The sequence below is a fragment of the Salvelinus sp. IW2-2015 genome, linkage group LG20 (assembly GCF_002910315.2).
Source record: "Salvelinus sp. IW2-2015 linkage group LG20, ASM291031v2, whole genome shotgun sequence".
Lineage (NCBI taxonomy): Eukaryota > Metazoa > Chordata > Actinopteri > Salmoniformes > Salmonidae > Salvelinus > Salvelinus sp. IW2-2015.
In genome coordinates this window covers 46693422-46707115 of record NC_036860.1, presented here as the reverse complement: position 1 = coordinate 46707115, position 13694 = coordinate 46693422, and the positions used below count along the sequence as shown (strand labels likewise).

General features: G+C 40.1%; 1 protein-coding gene across 3 annotated transcripts in view; it reads left to right on the top strand.

Annotated features, from left to right (window-relative positions):
• The first annotated feature begins 1726 nt into the window (after positions 1–1726).
• The window catches only part of LOC111980817 (phospholipase D2), a 30799-nt gene continuing 18831 nt past the window's right edge, over positions 1727–13694 (top strand). The window contains exons 1-5 of one of the 3 annotated variants that reach the window (XM_024011821.2): positions 1727–1960; positions 4299–4452; positions 4610–4740; positions 6443–6585; positions 6756–6849. In XM_024011821.2, the coding sequence (XP_023867589.1) occupies positions 4311–4452; positions 4610–4740; positions 6443–6585; positions 6756–6849 (510 nt within the window). In that variant the 5' untranslated portion in view covers positions 1727–1960; positions 4299–4310. Of the gene's footprint in view, positions 1961–2171; positions 2339–4298; positions 4453–4609; positions 4741–6442; positions 6586–6755; positions 6850–13694 lie in introns of those variants that run through there. The other 2 variants (XM_024011820.2, XM_024011819.2) reach the window with 2 other exon arrangements.

Below are 13694 nucleotides of genomic sequence, written 5' to 3'. Positions count from 1 at the left end.
TTAAAACCCCTGTGCTGCTGATGTTAGCATACACAAATCAAATCTATGCAATCATCATGAACAACAATGCATATAATAATTTGTGTATTTTGACATTTATTTTGAACCTTTATTTAACTGAGCATTCGAATAGGCAAGTCAGTTAAGAACAAATTCTTATATACAATGACGGCCTACACAGTCCAAACCCGGACAATGCTGGGCCAATTGTGCGCCACTTTATGGGACTCCCAATCACGGCCGGTTGTGATACAGCCTGGTTTTACATTATGGACATTGAATATGTTGAGTTTTAGTATTAAGAGGATGTGTTGGATGGTACATAGAGTCAGTACAAACTTTTGAGATTCAAACCATTACTTGAAAGTACTGTGTTGTWCTTGTTTAAGACAACAACAAAAATATTGTATAATGAGTGTTATTAGTATTTTATGTTATTAATATTGTAATAATTAAATCTAATAAATGTTTTATCGAAAACTTTTGGGATCATTGTAGAGAGGGTGCACATACAATATGTGGCTATTCAATCTTGAAATGGCAGTTTGAGATAGTCTTCAACATTGTCTGATATTTAAAAACCAAGGTAGCTCCAGACCACCTCCAAAACACTGCTTGCCTGAGTCCAAGTCTTGATTAGAATCATATGGGAATCCAATCACAACACAGCTTTCCCAGGGATTAAATGGAGCAGTAGCATGGCATCCTACCATGCAACACAACAGTTTGAAGGTAGTTTTAATATTAAAGGCAAAGTAAATATTTCTTCAACCCCTGACCTTACCAACAACTCACATGCAAGTAAGGCTGTATTGATTCATTTTGTCTACTACTGTCAAGTACTGTAATGTTTAAATGTTTTGTTTCACTAGAGTATTATTAAAACCTTTGGGAATGAAGATGAAGGTGTTCTTAAGGCATATTAATGGGATACAGTTTCTGATCAGTGAGTGTAGTGTGTACGGTGAAAGTACACATAGGTTCTAGCCTATAGGGGTAGGCTCTACAAGTCTGAGACATTTCACACCACTATAATTATGAAACTTTTGAGTGACATAAGAATAGGCTACACACCTTTAAGATCATGTTTTGATGTTTCTTTGGGCAATAAATAATGTGTTTTAAACTAAAGCTTTTTGATCTTCATATTATTTAGATATAAATTTGTTTTTCTATTCACAATATTAAAACAATGTAACCTGAGATAAAAAAATATATTTTCAGGTTGAACACATTTTATTTACTACTTCCACTGAGTGTACAGGGTGTGCTCAGTCCGACTGACCTTGAATGACTGACCATCATGTGAGCACTATGGCTGGACAATGTCTGCTGGTTCACCCTAATTTGCAGTCTCCACCCAAAGATTTTATGTTAAAAGTAGTTGTTACTTCAAAATGTTAAAGGCCTAGTTCAGTCAAAAACATGATTTCCCTGTGTTTAATATATATTTCCACACTATGAGGTTGGAATAATACTGCGAAATTGTAAAAAAAAAAATATGATAATGCACRTTTAATGTAGGAGCTATTTGAAAAGAGCTGTTTTGGTGGGGTGGAGTTTTTGCCTGCCTGGTGTTATCACCAGGCGGTAAATTTGCTAATAGACCAATAAGAAAGAGAGTTCCAAATTCCACACCTCTCTGCCAATAACAGCTAGTTTTCAGTTTTCCCCTCCCCACTCAGACCACTCCCAGATAGTCCTAGAAAAATTATTGCTTGGTAAATTGCTCTTTGCTAAGAAGTTATATATATATTTTTTTTTTTACCATTTTAATAGGAAACAATAAACAATTTGATATTGAGATAAGAATGGCTGCATTGGACCTTTAATAGAAGAATCGCAATTCAGGCTAATGTTGTGTGCTGACAACCACCGACAACCTGGCTACAACAGGAGCGCTGCTGTCTCCTATGCCAGCCACAATGCAACATTTTCTATGATCATGGATAGGTCATGTGTAAGGAAAATGTATACATTGTTGATARAGTAATGAATTTGTTTATGCGAACAACTTTTCGCGCGCTATTGTATCATATTGAAACTCCTTTATGACTAATTATGCTACAGTAGTATCTAGTCTCGGTGAATGATTTCATGAATAATACATACATACCATGCAGCCGGAAGAAACATTTACGCGTGCATCATTTAGAGTGAGTACGGTATCGGGCGTGTCTCCCTCTTCTCTTTTACTTAAAAAAACTACTGTTAAGTGTACTAGGACGGAGGAACTACAATGAAAAACGATAGAAGTTAATTGATTTTTTGATTCAACAATACGGAATTATTTGGAATTTGACCATCATCTTTCAGATGTTTTCTGTGTGACGCTTTAGTAAGTAGCATACGCCTCTGCCAAATTACCCGATCTAACTTTTTAAAGGGAACTACCGTGATTTAGAAATTGTTTTAAACAACACGTAAATAGGCCTGTTAAAAAGGGCCTATGCGACATTTTTACGGGACCCTTCATTATTGTCTCACATTGCCAAATCTGCTCCTACGCTCGCATGCCAAGATTTTAGGTTTTTCCCTAGAGTGTTTTGGAACTCTGTAACTACAATGGTGAAACTGGGATGAGTGGAGGGTGTGACAAAAACTTTCCATAGGCTATAAAGGTGCTATGAAGAATTATGGCTTAAGCAGGGAAATCTTCTAGCTAGTCAGTCATTTTAATGACAAACTAGCTAGAATATAGAACCTTTTTAGAAAGTGTTGATTATGGTGTAATAAATTAAGCAAATATCTGGCTGATCATAGATTTTCGTTCCATGGGAGTACTGGTTGTTTTACAATAATTATGGAGCCACCAGTTGTGTGAAAAGTACTCAATTGTCATACTTGAGTAAAAGTAAAGATACAGTACCTTAATAGAAAATGACTCAAGTAAAAGTCACCCAGTAAAATACTACTTGAGTAAAAGTCTAAAAGTAGTCCTATCTGGTTTTAAATGTARTTAAGTACAGTGTCTCAAATTGTCATACWTGAGTAAAAGTAAAAAGTAAGAGTAAATGCTATAGATCAAACTCCTTATGTTAAGCAAACCAGACAGCAACATTTTGTTTTTATTTATTTATGGTCAGGGGCAGACTCCAACACTCAGACAATTTACAAATGCAGTATTTGTGTTTAGTGAGTCTGCCAGATCAGAGGCAGTAGGGATGACAYRGTGTTATATTGATAGGTGTGTGTGAATTGCTGTTCTGCCTGAGCATTCGAATTGTAACTAGTACTTTTGGGTGTCAGGGAAAATATATGGGGGTAAAAAGTACATATTTTCTTTAGAAATGATACTCTGCATAGTAAGAGACTTGTAGGAGAAGGTGATGCACATTCTGCCAATGCTTTCTCTCTCTTTCTCTCTCTCTTTCTCTCTCTCTCTCTCTCTCTCTCTCTCTCTCTCTCTCTCTCTCTCTCTCTCTCTCTGGATTGTGTTCCACCTGGAACCTGGTTGCCCTAGAAACAAATCTTGTCAGCCAATCGGATCCCTCAACCCACATGCATTTGCACACACCCTTCTTCTCTCTCATTGTGTCCCAGGCTTCTTATGTATCACACTGTCGATGATAAACCAGGTAAACACCACCAACACATGATTGCGGTGATTGCTCTCTGTATTTGCTGTTTAAAGCTGTTATCTCTTATTTTTTTCCTCTTCAGCTCCTCAGTACCCACCCATATGTCATTGTGCACACATGATATTTAGCTGTTGACACTAGTCCCTCTATACCTGCTTGCTGCTGTGGTGTGATCGGTGTGAACTGTCTGGTTTACTGCGGTGTCTGAGGCACTTGAGAGGTCCCAGGATTATATTTAGACACACTTGAAGCCCCAGTTTCTCCTAGTTCATAGATCAATTTTCCCATTATTTATTACTTAGCTGTGTTATGTATCCTTTATGGTACTGTACTTCCTACATAACGTGTCTGAAAAATTGTTCTCTGCCTTATTGGCACAGGCCTGAAATTAGTCTAAATGACTCTGTCATAGTGTTGTATAGTCCCGCTATTGGCCTGTAGTGGGACTCCAGCTAGATTTGAGAGTTTCTCAGTTATTTAGCCATGTTTGCATTCCCCTCTCTCATAMAGAAAAACAATACTCCAACTAATCTTGCAAACAGTGTAGCCTCTGAAGAAATATTTTGGCAGTAGCAGTCCTAACTTAGTCAAACTTCAACAACACTTTTGTTGAGACACCTGTGCTTTTAACTTTTTGGACACCATAGCTAGATGTCTTGAAGATTATGATGATGGACTGTGATTCATATTTAGTGCTTCTTTTCTGTGTGATAAAAGGGATAGACCACCATGGCCAGTCCAGCYCCAGCATGCTGCAAAACCCCTTCCAGTCCAGAGGGGGGAGCGGCGGAGACCCAAAAGACAAAGCGCTTCATCACGGACAACTATGAGCTAAGCAAGGAAGAGCTAGATGGTCTCATGAAGGAAGGAGGTGAGGAAACACAGACATAKGTTGTTGATATAGCTTATACATTTTTTTATTCCCTCCATCCAAATACCTTTACATCACATCAGACTGATGAGAGATTCCAGTTGTGGTGTTTTATTAATCTGTGATGATGGATTCCCCCCCCCCCCCCCCCCCACAGAAGAAGAGCGTCCCTTCCTGGTGGTCCATCATCTGTTGGATGTAAAAGAGGCAGGTGTGCCGGTATTATTGCCTGGGACCCAGGTCATCTGCAGAGTGGACAGCACTGAGAGATACACCACACGCTCCAAGGTGTGTGTGTGTGTGTGAGAACTGTAAATGTGTATATACAGTTGAAGTCYGACGTTTACATACACCTTAGCCAAATACATTTAAACTCAGTTTTTCACAATTCCCGACATTTAATCCTAGTAAAAATTCCCTGTCTTAGGTCAGTTAGGATCACCACTTTATTTTAAGAATGTGAAATGTCAGAATAATAGWAGAGAGAATGATTTATTTCAGCTGTTATTTCTTTCATCATATTCCCAGTGGGTCAGACGTTTACATACACTCAATTAGTATTTGGTAGCATTGCCTTTAAATTGTTTAACTTGGGTCAAACGTTTCAAGCTTCCCACAATAAATTGGGTGAATTTTGGCCCATTTCTTCTGACAGAGCTGGTGTAACTGAGTCAGGTTTGTAGGCCTCCTTGCTCGCACATGCTTTTTCAGTTCTGCCCACAGATTTTCTATAGGATTAAGGTCAGGGCTTTGTGATGGCCACTCCAATACCTTGACTTTGTTGTCCTTAAGCCATTTTGCCACAACTTTGGAAGTATGCTTGGGGTCATTGTCCATGTGGAAGACCCGTTTGTGACCAATCTTTAACTTCCTGACTGATGTCTTGAGATGTTGCTTCAATATATCCATATACTTTTCCACCCTCATGATTCTATCTATTTTGTGAAGTGCACCAGTCCCTCCTGCAGCAAAGCACCCACAAACCATGATGCTGTACCCCGTGCTTCATGGTTGGGATGGTGTTCTTCAGCTTGCAAGCCTCCCCTTTTTCCTCCAAACATAACGATGGTCATTATGCCAAACAGTTTATTTTTTTGTTTCATCAGACCAGAGGACATTTCTACAAAAAGTTTGATATTTTGTCCCCATGTGCAGTTGCAAAACGTAGTCTGGCTTTTTTATGGCGGTTTTGGAGCAGTGGCTTCTTTCTTGCTGAGCTGCCTTTCAGGTTATGTCGATATAGGACTCATTTTTACTGTGGATATAGATAGTTTTGTAGTTTTGTTTTGTAGTTTGTTTCCTCCAGCATCTTCACAAGGTCCTTTGCTGTTGTTCTGGGATTGATTTGCACTTTTCGACACCAAGTACGTTCATCTCTAGAGACAGAACGCTTCTCCTTCCTGAGCGCGTATGACGGCTGCGTGGCTCATGGTGTTTATACTTGCGTACTATTGTTTGTACACGTGAACATGGTAACTTCAGGCATTTGGAAATTGCTCCAAGAATGAACCAGACTTGTGGAGGTCTAACATTCTTTTCTGAGCTCTTGGCTGATTTCTTTTGATTTTCCCATGATGTCAAGCAGAGGCACTGAGTGTGAAGGTAGGCCTTGAAATACATCCACAGGTACACCTCCAATTGACTCAAAGGATGTCAATTAGCCTATCAGAAGCTTCTAAAGCCATGACATCATTTTCTGGAATTTTCCAAGCTGTTAAAGGCACAGTCAACTTAGGATATGTAAACTTCTGACCCACTGGAATTGTGATACAGTGAATGATAAGTGAAATCATCTGTCTGTCACAATTGTTGGAAAAATGACTTGTGTCATGCACAAAATAGATGTCCTAACCGACTTGCCAAAACTATAGTTTGTTAACATGAAATTTGTGGAGTGGTTGAAAAACAAGTTTTAATGACTCCAACCTAAGTGTATGTAAACTTCTGACTTCAACTGTAGGTGTATGACATATACTGTATTCTCTGCTAGGTCAGTGTGTGCTCTCTGTACACTGTGAAGCTGACCCATGGCAAGTTCACCTGGACGGTCAAGAGGAAGTACAAGCACTTCCAGGAGCTGCATCGTGACCTCTACAAGCACAAGATGATGGCTCACTTCCTGCCTCTGGGAAGGTCAGACTCAGAGCACCAATCAAAGCTCAGACATGCAAAGCAACCCATTATCTGAGTGGAGAGTAATTTGTTTAGAGGGGATGCAATTCAAATAAGAGTGAAGGCCTGTTTTCATTTCTGTATGAGTTTAAGAAGGAACATTTTTAGAATATTCAAATATTTCTTTTTAGATTTGCAGCCCAGAGAGCGCAGCTGAGGGCTATGACAGAGGAGATGCCAAGTCTACACGGCACTGAGAGGATGAGACAAACCTCCAGTAAACCGGTATCACTCTTACATTCATTGACCCACCCAAACTGTATACAGTATGCACAAAGACAGACTCTGATAAACACCATGGTACACACACAGATAGAGACCCACACATAACTCAGTCTAACACAAAGGCTCACTCCACTGGGCACACCATGTCATTTCAACATGGAAATGTGGGTCATATTTGGTTGAGATGTTGATCAATGAGATTTCCACCTTTTATGCACCCACCCACTCAAGACAGACAGAAGTTTGTTGAATTCCKAATGTGTTATAACTTTGCTTTCAACCGTTGAAAAGCACAACAAAGTTCAAATGGGAATAAAATGTGCTTCATATAATAGCACAACTAAATGACCTGGATTGCAGTTGAGATTACATAAAAAGTACATACAGATGTAGGATCTTAATTTGAGCCAGTTTGCTACAGCAGGAAAATAATCTMGCAGCAACAGGAAATGTGAATTATTATGTGGATTATAATTAATGGAATTTTTTGTAGGGGTTGATACATTTTTCAGTAGGGCAAATCAAGTCATTTTAAAGTGGAAATTACATACCATTTAAGCCTTTTTAAACCTTMAACATACTACAAGTTTGCATTTCCTGCCGTGCAGAAAAATTGTGATCCTACATCTGTAGTGCAAAATTATGGACAGATTATTATAGGAATATTGTGAATATCTCCACAGACCTGCAAATTTTGCATGATATCTTGAACATGCACAATGCACACCTTCTATGATTACATAAGACATTTATAGTTACAGTAATCTCAAAATGTGGCCATGGGTGTGTTACTCATTTTAAGGTTGAATAAAAATGGTTACATTAGTTTGTATCTTTTGTTCCACTGACTTAGTCTGGCTTTAATTCCAGTTTGTCTACAAATTAATAGTTTATATTTTGTATTCACGTCTCCATCTCAACCAAAAAAAAGTTAAAGAATAGGACTAAATCAAYTCAAACTTTAATTAAAGTGCATTTAAAGTTTGATTTTATTTAGTCCTATTCTTTAACATAGATTTTTGGTTGAGATGGAGACATGAATCCAACATATTAATTAACAACTTGAAYATAAAATTTAAAAACAACCAAAGCTTGAAACCCTAGGCCTATAATGGTTTGTATATTTTTAGTTGAACCCTGAGTTGAATTGAAACAATAGMTGTTGATGACTTTGCAAATGCTATATAGGCCTAAATATTGATGATATATGACTTATAAAGTATGGTTACATTTTATTTTGCTCTGTTAAACTGACCCTTTGGAATGACGTCAATAGCAACAGGGAATCTATTTAGTTATTAAGAGATCGCTCATAGGACTGTTACCGTGACCCTATTACCGCCACACCGGCGGTCACGAGTCATGATGGCAGTCAAATTCCATGTGACCATTTACGGTAATTAGGCTTCTCCAAGCTCGGATGCTGCTGATGGTCATTAGTAGCCTACCAAACTTGCTAACTGCCTGGTACTCTGTAGTCTATTGCCCCTCTAATCACTGTGACCTCAATGCAAATGTAATCAAATGTAATCAAACACTTCATGAGAGCCCATGAGCTCATGTTGTGCAACATTTCTATAGGCTATGCAATTGCGTGAGAAAACAGAGTGATGGCCTCTTAAAAAGAGGAGGATCCCATCAGCCTTCTACAGGCTAGGTCTAGTATATTTATRRCTCAGCCTTCCTAATATTGAGCACATTGCTTCTCTTTAAAACAGGAGTATAGCCTACCTGGCTGGCATAAAAATTAACCACTGGAAAAGCGTCCTCCATTCGCTATTTKATTGCATAGCTGACGTATTTTTCCCCCCGGTGCCCCTGTTTTGAGAGAGCTGCATGATAATGATCCATTCTAAATCAAAATAAATTTCACACATATATTATTGAGTATATGTAAAGACAAGATTAAATCAAGAATAGTGTGATTTTTGTGACTTTTTCAAATCATAGTCACACACCTAATGTAGCCTAGCACATTGGACTATATGTTTTCATAAGGTTTGTATCACAACTAAAGTGACCAAATAACTTCTTCAAATTTAAGCACATTAATCCGGWTTACAACGGGTGTAGAGCCTAACTGGCATACATACGCAGCGCGTGAGTTTCAAGTTTGGGGAAGATAATTTTCAGCATAAAAATGCACCTTTATAATAAAAGATTACATGCATCATCACATTTGTGGTCACTTTGGATAATGGTGTTCTTTCGGACTATGGAATATTTCATTCTTGGACAGAATAGAATAACTKAAKTTTTGTACTATGGGGGATAGTAGATTGACATAGGCTAGTGCTTTTGCTGTTCGTTAGGCCTACTCATCTTGTTGGCTGACAAAAAGTAAATGTGGACAGTTCTTCCAATATCTTAAATATGCACCTCTGAATTGGATAAGGACGCGTGCGGTTGCATCCCCAATATGTCTGTCTTCACTAGTAGCCTGTGAGAAAGACCCGATCACGTGACTGAGAACCATGAGAGGTGCTTCTGGACACAGCCGGGAGAAGGATATTCTAATTATTATATTCAGCCCAAGGGCACAATGGCCACTGGCCGCAAAAGGCATGGATTTTTKTAGGGGGCATTACGGCCATGCAAAGGGTATGCAGCCGGGAAATTCAAGGCATTATCAAGTGCTTGTCAAATTGTGAATGAGAGACTGATGACGTGTGTACAGCCTGCGCAAAAAAACAACGCATAGCTCATGCCTTACATGCAACTTTTTTCAAATCATCATTAGAGTCGCATCATGCAGCCTTAGAATGTAAGAAAGATCAAAACATATAGCCCAACATTTTTAGCACAACTAAAGTTACATAATTAACTCTAAATTAAGCATATAGGAGGACCTGTTTCTTTGTTAACCGCTCAACACAGAATATTCGCATGTACGCACTCCCTCAAATCATTTGGAGAAAATATCCTTTCTATTTTATTCAGCTGTGTTCATTTGTATTCTTCATACTTTAAAACAATATAAAATAATGCCACGGAATTCTAAACAAATCGTGTCTGCTAAATGAACTAGTGTAGCCCACAGCCATATGGCATAGTCAGATTAGGGCCTAGCATAAGGACAATGCAGAATATGTTTTCTGTTCTTCTGAAATAGACTACATTTTCTTCATATTGTATTTATTAGACTTTTTTTCAAATGTAGATGTTCCAAAGGTCTGCATCAGTGGCTTGTAGGCTATGCGTGGGATCCAGAAGATGCTAAATGCGTTTATGTAATGAATGTAATGACCGCCATATCCCTAATCGCTCAATAATAATTCTGCCGATAATTTAAAAAATATGTAATCTTTATTTAACCTTTCATAACTAAGTCACTTAAGAACAAATTCTTATTTACAATGACTGCCTACCCCGGCCAAACCTGGACGACGCTGGGCCAATTGTGCACCACCCTACGGGACTCCCAATCACAGCCAGATGTGATACAGCCTGGAATCGAACCAGGGACTGTAGTGACGCCTCTTGCACTGAGATGCAGTGCCTTAGACCGCTGCGCCACTCMGGAGCACATTAGTAACACATTGGTAGTAGTGACAAATGTCATAGCTAAGCAGGGCTGGGATTGGTTAAACCCTGGATGGGAGACCAAATGGACAGCTTTAGGTAGATCAATTATCCTAGGATAATGATAGTGAATATAACGTTGAAGATCTGACGGTATTTCAAGGTACAAATAGACAAACCTTTTATAAGATATGTTCTATGTTGAAAATTGGTTAACCAATGATGATATAAGTTCGTAAATTTGTACTGTTAGGTGACCTAAACTGGGACATGCTTAACACCCCGGKCGTCCTACAATCTAAGCTAYATGCCCTCAATCTCACACAAATCATCAAGGAACCTACCAGGTATATCCCTAAATCCGTAACCATGGGCACCCTCTTAGATATCATTCTGACCAACCTGCCCTCTAAATACACCTCTGCTGTCTTCAACCAGGATCTCAGCGATCACTGCCTCATTGCCTGCGTGCGTACTGGGTCCGCGGTCAAATGACCACCCCTCATTACTGTCAAACGCTCCCWAAAACACTTCAGCCAGCAGGCCTTTCTAATCGATCTGGCCCGGGTATCCTGAAAGGATTGACCTCATCACGTCAGTAGAGAGTGCCTGGTTGCTCTTCAAAAGTGCTTTCCTCTCCATCTTAAATAAGCATGCCCCATTCAAAAAATGTAGAACTAAGAACAGATATAGCCCTTGGTTCACCCCAGACTTGACTGCCCTTGACCAGCACAAAAACATCCTGTGGCGTTCTGCATTAGTATCGAATAGCCCCCGCGATATGCAACTTTTCAGGGAAGTCAGGAACCAATATACTCAGTCAGTTAGGAAAGCTAAGGCTAGTTTTTTCAAACAAATTTGCATCCTGTAGCACTAATTCCAAAAAGTTTTGGGACACTGTGAAGTCCATGGAGAATAAGAGCACCTCCTCCCAGCTGCCCACTGCACTGAYGATAGGAAACAATGTCACCACCGACAAATCTACGATAATCGATCATTTCAATAAGCATTTTTCCACGGCTGGCCATGCTTTCCACCTGGCTACCCCTACCCTGGCCAACATCTCAGCACCCCCTGCCGCAACTTGCCCAAACCCTCCCTCCTGCTTCTCCTTCACCCAAAACCAGACAGCTGATGTTCTGAAAGAACTGCAAAATCTGGATCCCTACAAATCAGCTGGGCTAGACAATCTGGACCCTCTCGTTCTAAAATCACCCTCCGAAATTGTTGCAACCCCTTTTACTAGCCAATTCAACCTCTCTTTCGTATCGTCTGAGATCCCCAAAGATTGGATAGCTGCCGCGGTCATCCCCCTCTTCAAAGGGGAAGACACTCTAGACCCAAACTGTTACAGACCTATATCCATCCTGCCTGGTCTTTCTAAAATCTTCGAAGCCAAGTTAATAAACAGATCACCGACCATTTCGAATCCCACCGTACCTTCTCCAATATGCAATCTGGTTTCTGAGCTGGTCATGGGTGCACCTCAGCCACGCTCAAGGTCCTAAAAGATATCATAACCGCCATCGATAAAAGACAGTACTTTGCAGCCGTCTTCATCGACCTGGCCAAGGCTTTCGACTCTGTCAATCACCGCATTCTTATCGGCAGACTCAATAGCCTTGGCTTCTCAAATGATTGCCTCGCCTGGTTCACCAACTACTTCTCAGATAGAGTTCAGTATGTCAAATCGGAGGGCCTGTTGTCCGGACTTCTGGCAGTCTCTATGGGGGTGCCACAGGGTTCAATTCTCGGGCCGACTCTTTTGTCTGTATATATCAATGATGTCGCTCTTTCTGCTGGTGATTCTCTGATTCACCACTACGCAGACGACACCATTCTGTATACATTTTGTCCTTCTTTGGACACTGTGCAAACAAACCTCTAACAAGCTTCAACGCCATACAACACTCCTTCCATGTCCTCCAACTGCTTTTAAATGCTAGTAAAACTAAGTGCATGCTCTTCAACCGGTTGCTGCCTGCACCCTCCCGCCCGACTAGTATCACTACTCTGGACGGTTCTGACCTAGAATATGTGGACATCTACAAATACCTAGGTGTCTGGTTAGACTGTAAACCTTCCTTCCAGACTCACATTAAGCATCTCCAATCCAAAATGAAATCRAGAATCGGCTTCCTATTTCGCAACAAAGCCTCACTCATGCTGCCAAACATAAAACTAACCATCCTACCGATCCTTGACTTCGTCATTAAAACTCGTTTTTCAACCACTCCACAAATTTCTTGTTGACAAACTATAGTTTTGCCAAGTCGGTTAGGACATCTACTTTGTGCATGACTCAAGTAATTTTTCCAACAATTGTTGACAGACAGATTKTTTCACTTATCATTCACTGTATCACAATTCCAGTGGGTCAGAAGTTTACATACACTAAGTTGACTGTGCCTTTAACAGCTTGGAAAGTTCCAGAAAATTATGTCATGGCTTTAGAAGCTTCTGATAGGCTAACTGACATCATTGAGTCAATTGTAGGTGTACCCTGTCTCTTATACACATCTAGATGTGTATAAGAGACAGAGGTACCACGTTCATCTGTACAAACAATAGTACGCAAGTATAAACACCATGGGACCACGCAGCCGTCATACCGCTCAGGAAGGAGAAGCGTTCTGTCTCCGAGAGATGAACGTACTTTGGTGCGAAAAGTGCAAATCAATCCCAGAACAACAGCAAAGGACCTTGTGAAGATGCTGGAGGAAACAGGTACAAAACTATCTATATCCACAGTAAAATGAGTCCTATATCGACATAACCTGAAAGGCCGCTCAGCAAGGAAGAAGCCACTGCTCCAAAACCGCCATAAAAAAAAGCCAAACTACGGTTTGCAACTGCACATGGGGACAAAGATCKWACTTTTTGTAGAAATGTCCTCTGGTCTGATGAAACAAAAATAGAACTGTTTGGCCATAATGACCATCGTTATGTTTGGAGGAAAAAGGGGGAGGCTTGCAAGCCGAAGAACACCATCCAAACCGTGAAGCACGGGGGTAGCAGCATCATGTTGTGGGGATGCTTTGCTGAAGGAGGGACTGGTGCACTTCACAAAATAGATAGCATCATGAGGGCGGAAATTTATGTGGATCTATTGAAGCAACATCTCAAGACATCAGTCAGGAAGTTAAAGCTTGGTAGCTAATGGGTCTTCCAAATGGACAATATCCCCAAGCATACTTCCAAAGTTGTGGCAAAATGGCTTAAGGACAACAAAGTCAAGGTATTGGAGTGGCCATCACAAAGCCATGACCTTAATCCTATAGAACATTTGTGGGCAGAACTGAAAAAGCGTGTGCGAGCAAGGA